The sequence below is a fragment of the Rhinolophus sinicus genome, linkage group LG07 (assembly GCF_036562045.2).
Source record: "Rhinolophus sinicus isolate RSC01 linkage group LG07, ASM3656204v1, whole genome shotgun sequence".
Lineage (NCBI taxonomy): Eukaryota > Metazoa > Chordata > Mammalia > Chiroptera > Rhinolophidae > Rhinolophus > Rhinolophus sinicus.
The window spans coordinates 50,003,428-50,024,529 of record NC_133757.1 but is presented as its reverse complement, the minus strand read 5'-3'; the positions used below and the strand labels follow the sequence as shown (position 1 = coordinate 50,024,529).

The 21,102-nt window shown below is 35.9% G+C and overlaps 1 protein-coding gene and 1 pseudogene across 2 annotated transcripts in view; both read right to left on the bottom strand.

The window, feature by feature from the left end:
- MCU (mitochondrial calcium uniporter) overlaps positions 1-21,102 on the bottom strand; it is a 182,996-nt gene that overhangs the window by 27,569 nt on the left and 134,325 nt on the right. For both annotated transcript variants that reach the window (XM_019745865.2, XM_074339574.1), the window contains exon 2: positions 15,510-15,579. In XM_019745865.2, coding sequence (XP_019601424.1) covers positions 15,510-15,579 — 70 coding nt within the window. The remainder of the gene's footprint in view (positions 1-15,509; positions 15,580-21,102) is intronic.
- On the bottom strand, positions 694-1,702 carry LOC141572802 (small ribosomal subunit protein eS27-like pseudogene; annotated as a pseudogene).

Below are 21,102 nucleotides of genomic sequence, written 5' to 3'. Positions count from 1 at the left end.
CTTCTAATGTTTTTAGGGGTTACTCTACAGCACATGTTAGCAAACTTTTTCTATAAAGAGCTACATAATAAGCATTGTAGGCTTTGTGGGCCATAAGATCTCTTCCAGTTACAGACTCTGCACTGTGGTACAAAAGCAGCCATAGGTAATAAGTAACCAAATGGAGTTTGTGTTCCAACAAACTTTATTTACAAAAATAAGCAGTGGGTTGTATTTGACCTATTGGGTTTTCTAAACCCCATTTTAATTTTACAATATACATCTTTAACTTACCACAGTTAACCTTCAAGTATTCTCATGCCACTTTAGGTATAGTATAGAGAATGCTATTATTATAAAACAATAACTTTCATTCCCCCTGCTTTGTGCTACTGTATTCATATATTTTGCTTCTACATGTTATAAACCACACAACACATTATTTTTGCTTTGACAACTGATTATATTTTAAAGAAATTTCTAAATGAGGAAAAATACCTTTTATATTTACATACATATTTAGCCTCTGGTGTTTCTAATTCCTTTTGTATAGAGTCACATATCCATTTGGTATGATATTTCTTTTGCCTGAACATCTTCCTCAAACATTTCTTTGTGCACAGATGTGCTGCAATAAATTCTCTCAGCTTTGGCAAGTCTGAAAAAGTCTTATTTCACATTCACTTTTGAAAGACAGTTTTGCTGTGTAAAAAATTCTGGGTTGACAGTTTTTTTTTTCCTTTCAACATTTAAAGAACGTGTATCTTCTGGTTTGCATAGTAGATGATAAATTTGTGTATATATTTATCTTTGTTCCTCTGTATGTAATATACCTTTTTAAATCTGGCTGCTTTCAATATTCTCTCTGTTTCTCTCTCTCCGCTCATAATAAAAACTTTATTGAAAAACTGACACCAAAAAAGCAGATCACTGTTGTGTACTTACAAAATTTAAATGTAATTACATTATCTTGGTAGATTAACTAGAATTATTGTAGTGATAAGGCTTTCTGTGATGTAACAAATTCAGGAAGTTGTGTGGATCATTAGTGTTGCTTTCTTCTGCATGAACACCCTTCTGTAAGTCTGGCCTTTTCTCCTGCTGGCAAGCACAACACTGCTGAACAACCTACACAAATAATCACCATCTGAGCATGGCTGAACCTGTAGTAATCTTGTAACAACCTGGACATTTTACATCCATAAAATAAGAATTTGGACTTTGAACTAGCTGTTTCTTTTTATGCTTTTTCTTTTCCTCTTCCAAGGACAGATGTAGTAAATCTCTAGCCAAAGGCATGTTGATTCTTTCCCAAGCCCAGCCTGTCCAGACCTCTGAAGCGACACCCGGTGAGCAGCATGTGATTCAATATTTTCTCTTTATCACTGATTTTCAATAATTTGACTATAACGTTCCTTTCTATGGTGTTCTTTCTGATTATTTTGTTTTGGAAGTCTTAAGTTTCTTAGCATTCAGGGGCTCACAGTTTTCATCAAAATTGGAAGAATTTGGGCCATGTTAAAATATTTTTTCTGTCTTCTACCCCTATCCTTTTGGGATTCCAGTTACACTTACATTAGGTCATGTGGTTTTACAGGGAACTGAGGCTTTCTTTATATACTTCAGGTTTTTTTCCCCTTCTCAGATTAATTTTGAATACTTTTAATCGCTATGTATTTCAGTGTCACTGATCTTTTCTTCAGTACTGTTTAATATGCTGTTAATTCCATCTGCACTGTTTTTCGCTTCAGATATATTTCCATCTCTATGAATTTCTTTTGTTTATTTTTATATCTTCTATTTGTCTTCATGCTATGCTTGTTTTTCTTTTCCCTTTGAATATAAGGATCATATTTATAAGAACTAAAAATCCTTGGCTGTTAATGTCATTATCTCATCATTTCCAGGTCTATTTCAATTGACTGATTTTTCTTTTGGTTCTTTCCCTGCTTCTCCATATGCATAGTAATTTTTGATTGGAGGTTAGACATTGTACTTTTACATTGTTGAGTGTTGGATCGTGTATAGTTAAGTTACTTGCATATTAATTCTCTTCATATTTAATTCTTTCAAGTCATTAAAAAAGTCTATTAGGACAGATCTAGAGAATCCTTTATCTGAGGGCCAATTTGGTCCCACTTCTATGGTATGATTCTTCTGGGAGTCTCTACCAACTGTTCATGTATTCAGTGATGTCTCTCCTCTCTGGCTGGAGAGAAGTCAAAAGATTTCTGGCCCTGTATGAGCACTGAGGATTGTTCATTTTACAGCTTCTGGTAATTGTTTTCCTTGGAAGCTGTTCTGGCCTGGTCTCATGGTTTAGAATTTAGCCAAAGCCTCCTTTGTTTCTCTTCTTTCAGAGATCACAGTCCTGTGCTGTTGTCCAATGTCTAAAACCAGGTTTTTCACATATTTTGTTTGCTGTTCTAGTTGACAGTAAGGCAGCAATCCTCACAGCAGTTAATTCTTTGTGGATACATGACTTGAATTTTTACATAAAAACTAAAAGGAAGCAGTCAAAAATCTCCATTTCTTTTTTTTTATTAAAGTTTATTGGCGTGGCAGTTGTTAGTAAAGTTACATAGATTTCAGGTGTACAATTCTATAATACATCATCTATATCGCACATTATGTGCTCACCACCCAGAGTCAGTTCTCCTTCCATCACCATATATTTGACCCTGTTTACCTCTTCTAGAACTTCTCTCCCCCCTTACCCTCTGGTAACCACTAAACTATTTCTTTATTCCTTCCAAAAGGGTAGTCTATGTTTCTAAGGAAGAGGCCAAAAATAGTAATATAAACTTAATACACAGCACATACTAGTTTTCACCATCTAAAGATATTTGAAATTTTTGTCATTTTCTTTCTCATTTCTGAAAGAATCCACAGCAATCCAGTGTTTCCTTAAAGTCAGAGCCACTAACATGAATATTCCTTGCTCTTCTCTAGGCAGTAATGAGGATGAGCTCATAAAATTACGTGATTAACTTGTTTACCTGGTATTTTCCCCTCAAGTATTCCCTTTCCATATGTGAAAAAAAAACTATTCAACCCCAGATTTCAAAAAGTAGACAGTTGAAGTTAAATAAAAGATAGGAATCTATGAATCTTATACACAAAGTATGGAAAAATTCACTAAAACATTAGTGTCACAGATAAGTGCTTAGAGGTTACTGTTTTAAAATAACTGAGACAAAGTCAACAGAGAAAATGAAGGTCTTTCTTTCCCACTTTAACTTTTTCCTTTAAAGATCATGCAGCTTTTCAAAGGAATGAAATTTGAAAGCTCCGAGGAACTCTACACAGAATAGCACATTTCAGAATTGATAAACCTTTATTATAATAGTGCTTTTGAAATAAATCCACAGGTCTCCTTTCCCATACATACTAGATTGTAATGTAAATGTTAGTTTTTTTGGTTTGTAACCAAAAAAGAACAATTACCAAAGTTACTCAAATTTAACAATACATAAAATAGCTGCTGGTTGTAGTGAAGTCATAATGGGCTTTTATAAGCTAATAACAGTTGTCAGCTACTATTCTCTAGAGACAAATACTCTTTTTTTTAAAAGTATAAACTTCATCAAGGGATTCGTGGGTTCAGTTTTTTTAACCGGCTGCCTTGATTTCCATTTCAATAAAATAAGAAATAATCTATGTTCTATAGCAGTGTGCTTCATAGAAACCTAGAAATATGTTCAATATGGCATCCAATATGAATCCTGAGAGACAGAGTATGACAACAGATTTAGGCATAAAAACAAAAATGCAAAATGTTTTCCAGACTAACAGAAGTACAATGAAAACAGACATTTGGGGTTAAAGAAGGAATACATTTAAAAAAAAAAAAAGTCTTTGGAGCATCAGGTATAAAAAGAAATCTAAAATACAAATGGTTGCTATTTAGCCAATGTTAAAAAACGCTTAGAAAATTCATAGAAGGACGTTTTATTCGTGTTCAAAATAATTGGTAAAATGTCCTCTAAAATATATCATCTTATGAACTTGGCTTTTTATACCTTAAGGACTTATTTAGAAAGGGAACTGGTACAATAAGGAAACACATATGGGGTGTTTCCTGCAAAGCTACTTAGAGCTGAACTGTATATGATGGATGATTCCAGAGGCTTATGGTCTTCTGTTTCTTTTCTTCCCCCTTTCTGTAATATTCTACACCAAGAATGTGAAATATAATTTAAAACATTTTAGTGCTGGAAGGCCAAAGAAATCATATCGACTAATACCCTTCTTTTACAGCTAAGAATAAAAAGTTCAATGACGGTCCTAAGGTCATACAGTTCAACCCAATGCAAAATGGTTTTGGATCTCATTATTTGACTAAAAAATTGTTTTCTTAGGTCACATAAGACTTGAGGTTGCTAAATTCAGTGGGAATTTTAGCCCTTAATTTATTTTAGCAGCATCTAATGATGTAAACCACTCCTTCACATTATAAAAACTTTCCTTTTTCTATACTCTCCTGGTTGTTTTTACCTTTCAGTCTATACCTTCTAATATTCCTTCATGGCTCTTCTTATTGCAGTTATCCCTTAAAGGTGTCTAAGTGCTTTGTCCTAGGCCTCTGTGCTTCTTAATCCACACACTTTCTAGGCAATCTCATATGCTTGCAAAGTGTCAGCTACCATCTAAAGGCCGATGTACCAAACCTATATTCAATTGTCTGTGGCACAACTGGGTTTCCCACAGGCAAACCCAAAACTAAAAAATCCTAAAATTAAATTAATCTTCAACAACCCATTCATCTCTGACATTTCTTATCTCAGTCAATAACAACACTATTACTTAACTATTGCCCAGCCCAGAAAATTGTCTGCTATACTTGACTATTTAGTGGACAAAAAAGGGGTCACATACTAAATCTGACAAGCTCAGCCTACATGGTAGGTCTTAACAAACTTAGAGACCAAAAGTAACCACACAGGATGGTGTGAACATAAAAATGCCTAACTAAGGCGGGAAGTCACATCTTTACTCTGAAGCTTCCTTGATAATGTCAATCTTTACCTTAAGTGAGCCTGTCTATTGACTTTCTGCATCAGAGTAACACACCTTTGATATGTCAGAGTAATCTTCTTCTCCAGACCCCTCAAGGCAGGTACCAGAGCATAAGACCACAGAACTTCTCTGTTACCTTGTTGTCCACATACCGTCTCAATGTACTGTACATGTTTGCTAGTCTATACCCACCAATGTAAAAGGAGTATATGTCTCTCCCATTGTATATTTTATCCAATCCCAGAGATCTCCCCACTTTGCTTTCTCCCACCCCCTTAATCTACCATCAATGGATTTTATGTAACCCTCCTTACATCTCCTCCTTTTATTCTAATGTATAAAATAAGCTGCAAAACTGCCATTCTCTAGAGCATTTTCTCAATCTGCTGAGATTTTGCTTCCCAGCAACCGTTGTCAGCTTGGCTCAAATAAACTCATAAAAATTCTTTACAGGTTTGGGTGTTTCTTACATCGACCACTCTTAGAGCCAGAACATGACATTCCTCATATCTAATCAGAAAGCACATCCTTTCATTCTATTTTCTAAAACCTCTAATTTTTCCAGTTTGCTCTACTACCACCATCTTAGTCCAGGCCACCAATGCCCCGTTTTTATATCAGCCACATTGTATTTGGACTCACTTTCTTCCAGACTTCCTCCCATTTAAACAATTATCCACACTGAATCAGGGTAACCTTTCTTTTTTCTAAAGGAAACTACTATCCTGAGATTGGTATTTATCATTCTCATCTATAAAATAATTACACATAGCATGGTTTTTTCCTATATTTGGACTTTACATAAATGGTTGCATTGTGTACAACCTTCTACAACTGCCTTTTATACTCACTAATGCTCTGAGATTTATCCACATTGAATCATATTTCTGGATCATTCACTTAAAAGTCCTGTGTAAAATTTCATATATATATATGTAAATAACATTTATTTATCCATTGAAAAATGAGATTTTTTTCCTTCTCTGTTATAAACAAACAGAAGACTATGATAACAGCACTTGTCAATGTTTTTAGTTTCTGTTGTAAATTTGGCCAACTTTTTTCCTTTTAGAGCTTTGTGTTTCACATTTTACTCCTTATGCCATCTGGAATTTACTTTTGTAAGGTAAGAAGTCAATTGTAACAGCACCATTTATTGAATAACCTGCTCAATCTTCTGATTTACAATGTTAATTCTATCACATGTCTAATTTCCATGTATGCAAGGTTTATCTAATCTGATTCTACAGTCTTTCCTACACCAATACTTTACTGTTTTGATTATTATGGTTTTAGAAATACATCTTAATATGTGGTTTAGGTAAACCTTTCTCCATTTTCTACTCAAAATTTATCTTAGTTATGAGTATGGTTTTATTCTTTCATTTAATTTTTATAGTAAGTTCATCAGTTCCTGTTGGGGTTTTGATTAGCATTGCACTGAGTTCATAAATTCATGTGGGGGGAAAACTCACAACTTTCAAAATGTTGCCTTTATATTCATTGACATGGTATAGCTCTTCATTTATTTCCTATCTTTTTTTATGTCCTTCAATAAAGTTTATTATTCTCAATGAACATCTTAAAGATTTATTAGTTTCATGCCTAGATACCTTCAAATAATTTGTTTTTAATAACCACTTCTATATTTATAAATACAATTCCATGTGAGACTATACCTCAGTTTCCTCACCTATATTATAGAGATTCTAATATCTCACAAGGCTCCTGAGAAGATTCAATGAGAATATATGAAAATGCCTGCTTTAATAGTTTCTCTTGCTTTTCCTAAAATCTAAAGTCTTAAAACCCAAAGACTAAAATTATATAATATATTCATGAGAAAATTTCCAATCATGCCTTTAAATCTCAAGAGAACAAAAATGACTTGTTCCAAATGAGGGCAACAAGGGTTAAAAGGGTGTAAGTTTGGAAGATGTACCATTTCTGCAGAGAGTAAAGTAACAAGATCTTTAGAGTAAAAAAAACTTTTTTCTGTTTGTTATTTTGGCACAGAAATTTAACACTCTTTCAAAGATGTTGATAGCCAGTAATGTTAATAGCCTTTCTAATTTCTGTAAGAAAATCTCACATATTCAGGATTTTGCTTTGACTGTGTTACCATGCTTATTAACAGACAAAAGCTAGGAACCAATTCCTTAGAGTCAGAAACTATCAATAGTTTCAAGTTGCATTCTGTAAGGAAATGGGATAGTTTCTAATTCCTTCAAAACTTACTTCAAGCTATTGGAATAAATGACGACATCCTAGAGTGGGTAACATCATCTGAAATTTGACAAAAATTTGCTTCTACTTCAAGCTAAACCAGTTCAAATACTGTTAGTATATAAAGCTGAAAGGTCTTGGAGTTCCAGTCAAGATGGTGGAGTAGGTAAACAATGTGTGTGCATCCTCTCAGGATCACATCAGAATTATAACTAAACTAGAGCAACCGTCACTGAGAATTGTCTGAGTCTAGTTCAACAGAAGTCCTACAACTAAGGAAATACAGAAGAAGCCATGACAGGAGGGGCAGAGACACCAAATGGGCTCATCCCACAGCCTCATGCAGCGTTTAAAAATCAGGAGGTATATCTTAGCTGCAGAGGACCCCCTGAGGAGTGAGAAGTCACAGCCCCACACCAGGCCCTCCAGCCCAGGCTTCCAGTGCTGGTAAGAGAAGTCCTCGCAACTTCTGGCTGTGAAAACCAGTTGGAGATTGTGGCTGAGGGAGATGGGGGGAACTGGAGTTCCAGGCAATACTCTTAAAGGGTCACACACAGACTTACTCGCTGATGGACTCACTTGCTCTGAGCTCCAGCACTGGGGCAGTAGCAGCTTGAAAGGTACCAGGGACGAAAAGGGAGGAATTGAATTGTCTGGCCTCAAAGTGAGGGCTGGAGAAACAGCTTTCTCCCAGACAGAAGTGCTCGCAGAAGCCACTGTTTCTTTGTTGAGCTCTCCCCACTCCCAACATGCAGAGGCAGGCAGCCAGCATATCTGAGTGCCTATCAACTTGGCTTACACCATTTGTCGACCTGCCCTGGTGATTCCCCAAAACCCCATCCCATCCAACTTGTGGGCCCACCCAAGCTGCTTTCAATGGCTTTTCCATACAAATGGCCTGTCTTGGCTTATGCTACAGACATTCCTAAAATCTTTCAAAGGGTTACCATACCAAACAAGCAGCATCTGGCCTTGGTGTGCCCTGTACCTCTTGCTGAGCAGCCCCAAGACTGGCACCACTGGCAGCTGGCCTCAGTTTATAGTATAGCCTCTCCCAGGGACTTCCAAGCACAGCTCAGGTGGAAGAAATCTGCGGATTGCTTTCTGGTCCCTACCAACTGGCTCCGGGCGGGGTCCAAAGACTCCAGGCACGGTACAGGGAACTTGGTCTGCAGTGGGGCCCCTCCCAGGAGGCCCTGGGAGTGGCATACCTGGTGGCTGGCTTCAGACTGTGACACAGTACCCTCAGGCTACCTCCCCCTACTACACACCCAATGAGCAGACTGGGCGGGCACCGAAGTCCTGCTAGAGCAAGTTCTGCTCCATAGAGTCAGACCTGTACAACAGCTCCTCCCCTGTAGTCACGGCCAGTCCTCAGAAACAATCAACCTGAGGGCCAATCCCTGCCATCAACGTGCAAACAGGAACCAAGGCTCAACTGCAACAGGAGCGCAAACAAAACCCACAAAAGGGACACACATGCAGCACCCATTTCAGGGAACCAGGGAGATTGCGCTACTGGGCCCCACAGAACACCTACCTACTACAGAAGGCCACTGTACTAAGACTGGGAGACATAGCAGCTGTATATAATATGTAGAAACAAACACAGGGAGGCAGCCAACATGGGGAGACAAAGAAACATGTCCCAAATGAAGGAACAAAACAGAGCTCCAGAAAAAGAACTAAACAAAATAAAGACAAGAAATCTATCAGATGCAGAGCTCAAAACACTGATTATTAGAATGCTCAATGATCTCAGTGACAATTTCAACAAAGAGATAGGGAACATGAAATTGGAGATAGAAAACATAAAAAAAACCTGAAATGAAGAATACAATAACAAATGAAGAACACATTAGAGAGAATCAACAGTAGATTAGATGAAGCGGAAGGCTGATTTGAAAGACAAGGTACCAAGAAACACCCAATTAGAACATCAAAAAGAAAAAAATGAGGGTCATTTAAGGGGCCTTTGGGACAATAAGTGCACCAACATTCACACCATAGGGGTACCAGAAGGAGAAGAGAGAGCAAGGAATGAAAAACTTATTTGAAGAAATAATGATGGAAAACTCCCCTAACCTGGTGAAAGAAATGGATATTCAAGCCCAGGAAGAACAGAGAGTCCCAAAAAAGATCAACCCAAAGAGGCCCACACCAAGACACATCATAATTAAAATGCTGAAGGTTAAAGACAAAGAAAAAATCTTAAAAGCAGCAAGAGAAAGGCAGCTAGTTATCTACAAGGGAGCTCCCATAAGACTGTCAGCTGATTTCTCAACAGAAACTTTGCTGGCCAGAAGGGATTGGCAGAAAATATTGAAAGTGATGTAAAGCAAGGACCTACAACCATGATTACTCTATATAGTAAAGCTATCATTTAAAATTGAAAGAGAGATAAATAGCTCCCTAGACAATAAAAAGCTAAAGGAGTACATCAGTATTACAAGAAATGTTAAGGGGACTTCTTTAAGAAGAAAAGAGATCAAAAATACAAATAATAAAATGGCAATAACTACAATATTGTAAATGGATTTGGAAAGACATATAAACAAGACATAGGGTGGCTGAATGGATAAGAAAAAAAGACCTTTACATATACTGCCTACAAAAGACTCACTTCAGATTGAAAGACACATACAGACTGAAAGTCAAGGATGGAAAAAGATATTTCATGAAAATGGAAATGAAAAAAAAAAAGCTGGGGTAGCAATACTTATCAACAGACAAAATAGACTTTAAAAGAAAGGCTGAAACAAGAGAGAAAAAAAGACCCAGTAATCCCACTTCTGGGTATTTATCGAAAGAAACCCAAATACTACTTCGAAGGAACATGTGCATCTATATGTTTATTGCAGCACTGTTTACAATGGCCAAGCTATGGAGGCAACTTGGGTGTCCCTGTATGGATGAATGGATAAAGAAGAGGTCACACACACACACACACACACACACACACACACACACACAGCAATATTACACAGCCTTAGAAAACAATGTAATCTTGCCATCTGCAACAACATGGATGGACCTAGAGGGTATTGTGCTGAGTGGAATAAGTCAGACAGAGAAAAACAAATGCCATATGATTTCACTTATACGTGGAATCTAAAGAACAAAATAAATGAACAAACAAACACAAAAATAGACTCCCAGATACAGAGAACATTTTGATGGTTGCCAGGTGGGATGGGGGTTGAGGGGGTGGGTGAAAAAGGTGAAGGAATTAAAAAACACAAATTGATAGTTACAAAATAGTCACAGGGATGTAGAGTATAGCATAATGAATATAGTCAACACTATTGTAATAACTATATATGGTGTCAGACGGGTACTAGATTGATTGGGGTGATCATTTTGTAAGTTATATAAATGTCTAATCACTATGTTGTACACCTGAAACCAATATAATATTGTATGCCAACTGTAACTTAAAAATAAAGCAAAAATTATTTTAAAAAAGCTTAAGGGTCTTTCCAATTTCATGTGGTTGCTTTTCTTGGCAATGTGAAAGTCAATTTTATAGAATTCTTTAAAAAAAGGATTTTTTGACAGAACAAGTTCAACTGCATTTTAGTAGTTTCAACTGAAATTTCTACTTACAAAAAAAATACAAACTGTAGAATATATTTCAAAAATGGAAAAGTATAAGGTGTTTCAACTTTCCCAAGTTCATATTTACATGGTGAAAATACTGCCACCTTAAAACTCTGAGGATTTACGTTGCATCATCTTTGGTGATTAAGTAGTTTCATTACTTTCATTTTTTTGTTGTTTCATTTTTTCAAAAGTTGGGATGAAAGACAGTGGTGGGGTATGTCTGTGCCTTCAATATGACGATGACAATAAATACAGAATTTACAACTGTGCACAAAAATGGCCATTAATAACACAACATGACTCAAAAAAAAAATCATCTTCTCTTTCCTCCCAACTATCTTTAAAGTAACAGGCAAAACTCTAGCATATGGAAAGAACCCCTTCGAATCAGTACTAAGAAGACAGTCAATGTGGACATTTTACCAAAGAAAATATTTGAATGGTTAATACGTAAATTAAAAGATGCTCAACATCACTATCGTCCGTGAAATGCAAATTAAAACTACAATGAGAAAAATACACTGGACTGCCTGTAATCAAGAAGATTGGCCCTACCAAGAGTTAGGGAGGATATTGGGAGACTGGAACAGTTGTGCATTGCTGGTGGGAATGCAAAGCGTACAGCCACTTCGGAAAACAGTTTTGCAATTTATTAAAAAGCATATACTTATCATATGACCCAGACATTCCACTCCTAAGTATCTATCCCAAGAGAAATGAAAACATATGTCCATGCAAAGACTTACAGGCAAATGTCGGCAGCAACATTATTCTTAATAGTTCAAAATGGAGAACAATCTAAATGTTTTTGATTTGATGAGTGAATGAGTAAAATGTGGTGTTTCCATAGTTGGTTGCTGAGTATATTATTGCTTATATACTCAGCAATAAAAATAAAGAACTACAATATACGCTATAATATGGATGCACCTCGAAAGCATTATGATACGTAAAAGAAGCCAGATGAGAGAGACTACATATTGTGAGTCATTTATATGACATTTTTAGGAAACATTTAACTATAGTGACACGTTTAACTAAGGGTAGGAGCAGGGTTTGACTGCAAAACAGGAACAAAGGAACTTTCAGGGGGGAAGCAGTATTCTAAAGCTGGATTGTTATGATGGTTACACAACAATAGGTGAATTTTATGGTATGTAAAATACATCTCAATGAAGCTTTAAAAAAAGTAGCAGGACAATAACCAAAGAAAAAAACTGGGCATATATCTAGTTCCTCAAACCATCCATAGAACTTAGGTTAAGAATTCATATATTATCTATACTTGGATTGATTAAACAGTTGATTGTTTATTATTAAACAGGAATTTTCAATAACCTTCATTACTAAAATTATTTGCCCTCAATTTTTAAGAAAAGCTTATCTTTTGTTAACTACAAAATAAACACAACTCTGCCACAGTTCTCAACACAGAGTTAACTGAGTAGCATTACATTTCTGTACAGAGAAACGAAAGCCGCTAGAAGAGGCTACTTTTCCTTGCTCTTATTCTAGCTCACCTTCGGCATTTTCCCTGTACCTAACGTGAAGATATGTTCTGGCTTACTTACACTGTTAAAAATTGTCAGGACAACCCTTGTTGGCCCCTTTTCACTCCCTAAAGTGTCCTGGATTGGATGATGTATTATACAATCCACCTGTATATAGCAGAATTACTCTCAGCCTTAACTTCCATTAATAAGAAAGGGAACCCCAAAGGCTTTGAAGGCCTTAGTTATAAATCATATAACATAAAAATTTCACTGTGAGTCATTTTACATTTGAGGATCCGGGGCACAGAAGAATTAAAATGAGAACCCCCAAATGACATGTTTTAGATTAAGGGTTTTTAACACTACCACAACCACCCTTTATCGAATAAGAGTTTCTGGTGGGTATAAGTACTATTTCTGCAGGGTGAGTACGTTTTTTGTCTTGGAGGTGGTAACTATTACTATCTCCATTTCACAGAAGACGGAAGAGGTTTGGAGGAGCTAATTACCTTGCCTAACGTTAGAGGTGGCTAAGTGGCGGAAGTGGGATGCAAACCTAGGTCAGCCTGACTCTAAACACTGTCTCAACTTCTCAGCACAATGCCTCTTAGGAAAGGGTACATGGGCATGCGCATGCACCAGTGTGCACCGTATCCAAAGCCCCTCTCCAGTTGAGGTCTGTCCATAAGGCTAGGGACTCCAAGAGTTATATGTAAGATTTCCTATGTGTATATATAAATTTTCTTCTACAGAAAGAATGTAGAGCCCAACCCTCAAAAGTATTTATGACACAAGAAAAATGAAGACTCTTTGGCATGGAGGCTCAGTGTCTAAGATAACCTATATATTTTACACGAGCATCATCGTCATAACTACAAGATCTGTCAAACAACATAATTAATAAGCACTTACTGAGAGGCAGTATATAGTAGATAAAGATCATAATTATATAATGCGCTGTTTCAGATTTTTGAAAAATGAGGGTCAAGCCTTCATTTGATGTAGAATATGACCCAGCAGTCACAGCAAAGAGCAATGAATGATGGTAGAGATGTTTAGTGCTGGTGGCTACACTCTGTTAAAGTAGCTGAATTTTCTCATATGCTATATTGACCTAACGTAAAATTAATTAAGTGTACAAAACAAGAAAGATATATCATTTGAGGATAACAAGGACACTGAGTTGTATTAAATCAAAGAATTTTGTGCTTCTATTTCTTGATAACTAATATGAGTTGGTTTTCTTAAGAAGGGCAGTAATACTGGTAGGAATTTTAGGAGCCACTCATTTTTTTTTTAAAGTATGTGTCCTTTTAGCTTTTATAAAAATATTACCTTCAACTCCTCATGCAACATAGGGACAATCTACTAGCATTTATGTTCTGGGGTAACACGCAGCCAGATACCCCAGAACAATTATATATACCATTGTTACGTTACTGAAATATTTCCACACAGATTGGTATACAGGACAATAGTCTCTGCATTAAGGGCAGTCATAAATTAATAATGTAAGTATCAATATGAACTCATTGGTTCAAATTAATTGCCTCTGAATATAACAACCACTGGCACATAGTGTCCTGTTGGTGGAACTTAGTTGATATTAAATATATATAACTTACTGAAAATACATTTATACATACTGACACTGAATATGTAACAATTTCAGATAGTATTATAAAAGGTAGAAATTTATGAATGAAATGCCACTAGTTCAGCAAAAGCGGAGAGGATTCAGCACTACGAACAACATTTTTTTACATTGAGAGGAATTCTCTCTTGATTGAAACCACCCATAGATGTCACCCTGCAGTGGTACTGGAGGAAGGTGACAAGAAACAGGAGCGGTGCTGGCAGAGATGTGGACAGCACCCATTTGGCTGTTTAATGGGCCAAGACAGTGTCAGGGGTAAGCGTGAAACCCACTTACTGCTTTGGAGGGGCTAAGGAGGGAACAAAGTAAGTGTCATGGGGAGGTGGCATTATGGTCTGCTGGCTTTCGGCCATGTAGGAAATACTGGCATTGTGTACATATTGAGTATTTACTGGGGGCAATATACCTAAAGGTACCTGTCCTCAGCTGTCACAAAGTACTGAGTGCTGCTTTTTAATGTATATACTGATATTACTTTATCATTTCTTTATGTCTTTAAGAGATAGGGAAAAGAAAGCCAGTTACTATCATCCTTGTTTTGATTCTGGCCTATTTTTTCTTTCAACCTTTCCATAAAACAAATGAGTAATCACAAATGGACATTTCCTCCCAGTTTAGAGAATTTAGCAAATATGAACACGCTGACTATGTATTCAGATAACTAAACAGCTTTGGGGAGAAGGTTCTGATTACACCGCACATATCTGTACTGATTAAATAAAGGGGATCTGTCAGACTTTCACAGTTTATCTGGGATTTCTTCAGTTTCAGGTGTCCTTATAAATTTGCAGGATGCTCTTTCAGTGGTTGCTCTACCTATGAATTAACGTTTGTAAGGTTGAAATTAGAGTTCTATCACACTAAACTTCACACAGAGGAAATACATTTAACAGTCAACCCTAAGCAGACAATCAAAACTGTAAATTTGCAATATTGAGTAAGAGAAATGAGAAGAATAGTGACATATCTCCTCCATGACTAGAAAAACAAATAAAACTGAGATCCCGTTGCCAATTTGCAGCATTATGGACATTTACAAAGAACCGCATATAGTGCTCACGCATCTGTTCGTTCTTTTCCACATCAGAGAAGAGTGTTATAGCCCTGAGCCTAAGGGAAGAAAAAGACAAGCAAGGGCAGGAGGCTTCGTCTCTGATACCATGAAAGGGCTGGAGTGATTGAACATCAGCCATAATATGAAGACCGAGTGATTAGGAAATACCAAAGATGGGGCTTCTGTGATCTTCACAATAACTATGTCCCTGGTTTTAAAACAAATGAAAAAATAAGATAGTAATATTCCATGATCGATGAAAACTTGATGGGTCTATTAGTTCTTCTTACTGATTTCTGCTCTGAATTCTCCAGATCCTCATTCAAATGTCACTTCTCTTCTTTAGCACCGCCCTACTCTCTCTGACTCCAAGGCACTTTTAAGTGAGAGTATGATTTATATGTCAATTAGAGAATGGGAAACACTGAGTTAAGGGGAAAAAAAATTAGACACAAAAAATGGATTTGCCAAAACTCACCATCAGAGGGCACAACAGTACTGCAATAAACGACTCCCAAATTCTGCCAAGAAGAAAGCCTCTGGTGCACCTAGAAAATACAAAAAGGACACATCTACAGTCAGGACAGAACAACAAATGTTAGATGTGTATGTGTGTGTATATAACAAATAATAGGTTTTTGTTTATTTAATATGTAGTATTTATAGAAAAGTTAAAAAATGCAGATAAAAGAAAAGTCTCTGAAACTCCTATCATCGTAAGATAATAGTAATGAACACTGTGGTTTGTTTTCAAGATTTTATACAAACACATGTACATATATGCACATCACACAAATTTTTTCATCTACTTTTTAAAACACTTAATATTGGCTTTAAGTGCTTGCTATCAAGTATAAACTAAACTTTCTTGCTTCTTCCTCAAGCTGGCTTTTAGACCTGCATTTCCATCATGTTTTTTACGAGGAATAACCAGTTAGTAAGTAGTTGTATCATGAATTCACTGTTACTGGGTAAACTTCTAGTCTTTGTGTTCACTCTCCTTTAAAAAAGAAAAAACTTGAAAAAAAAAAAAAGAAAAAAAAAAGAAAAAAAAGAAAAAACTTGGTCATGTGACCTCATTCCTTAATCACTACCATCTTCTGAATGTTAGAAGGAAATCACTCACACTCATATGTGCCTTTACAACTTCCTCAAAGAGTGGAGTCATTGTGCAGTTAGTTTAATTTTGAGAACCTACATTTCAGACCTAAGTTTCAGAAAGAATAATGAATATGTTTCTGACTTGCCAAGTGCTTAATTTATCCCTTGGTGCCTTTTACTTTCCCAGCCCCAAAAAGTACCAAAGGAGGAAAAAAAGAAAGCATTCAGTTACTAAAAACCAATGTTATCAGCCTCAGAGCCAAATATTATATTCCACTCCATCAGCTCAGAGAAAAATCCCTCAGGACTCTACATGCATACCTTAACACAACTATGGCCTAGAACAGACTTTACACCCTTCATGTGAATGTCGTTAACTCCCATCTCCTTCCCACTGAAGAGAGCATACAGAAATGTGAGCCTGGCATTTATTAAAAAATGTAAATAGTCATTTACAATCACTTGAGACTGACTTCATAGCTGATCACGACATGTTAATGTGTTTTAACATTGGCATCGAGAATCTTTAAGTTGCTATATACAATCATTTTACCGTGGACTGTGACTTTCAGACTTTTTTTTTTCAAGTTTCGAAACATTTAGTTACACTCTGTCTTACCCAGAGGTCCAGGGATGCTCTGGTTAAAGATGGATATGCTGGCAAACCCTACGATCCCAACCCTCTGCTTGGCTCTATGAATTAGCCTGAAAAACTAATGCTGGAAAACAAAGGAAGATGAATCCTACCCCTTATTCTATAGATGAGAAAACTGAGAACCCCAGAAAGAAAATAACTTATTAAGAGTCATATGTCAAAATCAGGATTAGAATCCAGGTCTCAATAGTGCTAACTGTCTTCTAAACTAAACACTCAGGGCCTCGGTATTGTCCTCTGAGCGTCCCAGTTTGCTCAACTACAGCATTAGGGGCTAGGACCCTTAGGTATTTTCTAGCAATATGATTGATTTAAAATGTTTAAGTTATTTTATTTCTTTTGAATAGATAAAATAAGTACATGGTACAAAATTCAAAAGTACAAAAACTAAGTAAAAAAATTAAGTCTTTTATACTTAATATTGGTCTTCCTCCCATCCCTGTGGACCAGCTACCCATTCCTGTCAAAGACAATGTTACACATACATAAGTTTGTGCATCTATGTATATATTTGTGGAGGTTTTTAAAAACGCAGATGGTAGCATGCAACTGTCCCATTACTCATCTGTTTTTTTTTTAAACTTATCTCATTTGCTTTTAGTGACTGAATGGAATTACATTGGTTCAACAAATGCTATGGTACATCTTTAAAACAGACTACTGACAGTCTTTTATTATTAAAATACATGCTACTAGAGTGAATATCCTTATATGTGGGCATAGATATTTGAGGATAAAATACTTCAAGAGAAAGTGCCAGGTTAAAGTTACGTGTATTTTAAATTTCAAAGCTATTGCTAAATTGTTTTTCATGGAGGTTATATGAATTCACATACCCACTGATTACACTCTTACTCTCTAAATGAGTATCTGATTCCCAACACCTTCCTAAACAATGTATCATCAAACTTTATTTTGCAATGTCACCGGTGAACAGTATTTCACCATAGTTGTAATTTGCATTCTTTGTAGTAAGACTGAGGATTTATGCATAGTTTTATCTAAGTGTTACTTATATTTGCTTTTATGTGAAGTGGGTATTTACATCCTTTGCCATTTTTTTCAATTTGATACTTTGTCTTTAAATATTATTTTATAGAAGTTCTTTAAATATTAAAAAAATCTGCCCTTTGTCAACAAAATGTTACGAAATTTCCATTTTTTTTTACTTTGCTACTGGTGTTTTTCTGTGCACACAATTTTCATGTTTTAGTCAAATTTATCAATCTTTTCTCTGATTTAAGGGGCCTGTGTCCTGTATCATAGAGGCCTTCCCTACTTGGAGGATATTATAAAATTCTCCCATGCCGCTAGTTTAGTTTTTCAGGTTTAAATATTTGATTCATTAGAAATTAATTTTGGTCAAAGTTAAGAAGTAGAAACCCAATTAATTTCCCTCTAATGACAGCTCTCCCTAATACTGATAATTCATTTTCCCCTCTTATTTGAAATGCTACCTTTGTAATTTTCTAAATACCTATATGAATTTGGATCTTTTTCTGAACTTCTAATGATCTGTCTGCTCATGTCCTAGTAACCACGTTGTTTTAACATTCTTTGTATTTTCATATTTGGTAGGGTGGGCTCCCTTACTACTTTCCTTTAAGAATTTTTCTGGCTATTCTTGCTTATTTTTCCCCCCCATATGAACTCTCTCTCTCTCTCTCTCTCTCATTAGGTTCAGAAGTAACACTGCACAGTGGTTCAAAGCACAGAATACGTAATCATCCCACCTGAGTTCAGAGCCTGACTTACTACCTAACTCCAAGTGCAACCTTGGGCCATTTCATTAGCCCTTGTGCCTCCATTTCTTCATTGAAAATGGACAAACAGTAAACTAGTACCTACCACATAAAGTCGCATAGATTAAGCACTCAATAAATGTTAACTGGTTTTCTGTTTTTTTTTGAAGTTGAGATCATATTAACTCTATGCTAATTTTTTCCCACATTAACATAGGGAAACTGACATCTATATGATATTGAGTCGTCTTAACCTAAGAATCTTATAACCCTTTCCATTAAGTCTGTGTCCCCTGAGAGACATTTAAAGGCTTTCTTCATACAGATCTATGTCCTTTTTCCTAATGTAATCCTTTTTGTATTAAGTCTTGTTCAATATTAAGATCATGACACCCCTGCATTCTTTTTGTTTGTATATGCAAGTTATGTCTTTGTCCTTTAATTTTGTTATTCTTCCTGAGTTTCTTTATTATTGAAATGATTCTAAATAGTTTTCTTTGTGATCTAATCTGCGACCTTTTAATAGGAAAGTTTAACCTATTTATATTTATTAATATAAAATATACTTAATCTCTTTTCAACCATCAAATTTTGTGTTATAAAATTTTTACGCTTTCTGTTTTTATTGCTGCTTTATCTTCTGGAAATAGTTTACTAAATGGTTTGTGCTTGCTTTTAGTTACACATGTATTTCTTCTGATAATATGGAAGGTTTACTTTTTTGTTTCACGAGTAGTAGTTATTTCAGAGTAAAATTCTAAGTTCCTTTAACTGCCTTTAAGGCCCAATATTATCTGATACACTATTATTTCTTTGACTTTATTTCCTGTCACTCTCCCTCTCACTCACTCAGCTTTAGCTCCTCTAGACTCTCTCCTGTTTCTTGTATGCACCAGCTATTATCTTGCAATAGCTATTAACTCTGCTTAGAATACTGTTTCTCCAGATAACTATCAGGCTCTCTCACTTCCTTCAAATCTTTGCTCAAATGTCACGTTCCTACTCTAGCTGCTCAATTTAAAATGGCAATCCCATCAATTGGTACTCCTGATATACCAGGGGTGCCAAAAAAATGTATACGCATTTAAAGAGATGTTATCTATGCTCAAGCAGTAGTTCGCCGTAATCAGAAGTGTCTGGACGCTGATGGGAACCACTTTGAGCACCTCTTGTAATTGCAGAAGTCAAATGTGACTTCGTTTCATCTTTTGTTATTGGTATTACAATATAGTATTACAATATAGTTTTTTCCTTTCTTAAAATGTGAATACTTTTTTTGGCACCCTCTGTATATATCTCTATCTCTATATAAGCGATGATGAACTTAATATAGTTTTGCTTCTTTTTTCTTCTCTACCATCCAGTTTATTATTTATCTTAGTGTTTATCTATCTATCTATCATCTACCTACCTACCTACCTACCTACCTACCTACCTACCTACCTATCTACCTACCTACCTACCAACCTATCTATCAATAATCTCCTACCTACATACTTCCCTACCCCCATACCTCTTTTACTGGATTTATTGATTAAATGACATCTTTTGACAGCTTGTTTTAAAACATGAGGTTTATACCATGTTATATCATTTCTGTCCCTCACTCTTCCAATTTTTGTTAGTTATGTCATTAGTACATTGTCAAGGTTTTAAACATTCATATTCTGCTGTATAAAACCTAATCTTCACACTTGTTTTAGCCTTAATTTTGTATATCAATGGACTCTATGCTTACTACCAATATTTTAACTGTAGTTTCTCCTTTCATTTCTTGGTCGGGTGAACTTCATCTTGTAGAAGCAGGGCTCATGAGAGCTAAATTTCCTGAACCTTGACATGTTAAAAAATGTTTGTATTTGCCTTTATATTGAATGATTATTTGGACTGGTACAAAACTCTTAAGTTAATCTTTCCTTGAGGATTTCGTAGGTAAAGTGCTAGTGTTGAAGGCTGCGGAGAAGTCCGCGCCGGCCATTCCTTTTGGAGACCTGAGCTCTCTGGGCTTCACTGGGATCTGTAACCACAAGTGTCACCTCTCAGGGTGTTCTCACACACCTATTGGACCTTCATGCATCTGGAAGGCTTTCTTCACAGATTGTGCTTTGGGATTTCAGCGATCTCTCTGAAGATGTGTGCTGAAGATGGAGCTTGTATTTCTGTTTCTTCATCTCCTTCCTATATTAAGGTGATTTCAAGAGAAGGGCCCTTTACTGGATCATTACTTATTTAAGTAGTAACTTTTTAATATGGACATTTTAAAAACATACACAGAAGAGAGCACAGTGTGATGAATTTTTTCCGGGTACCCATCATCTGCTTCTGTATTTACCAACATTTTGTCAAACTTGGTTTTTCTACATCCATCCAGTTTTTCCCCACAGAGTATCTTTAAGGAAATTCTAGTCATCATATTGCTTTACTTGAAAATATTTCAGTATACATCTACTAGGCCATTTTAAAACAGGAAGCTCTTGGTCCTCCATGATTTTACAAATTATCCTCAATAATAATAAAATGTTTTTGTGGGATATAGAATTACACAAATATATGGTTGCTTATGAACATTATTT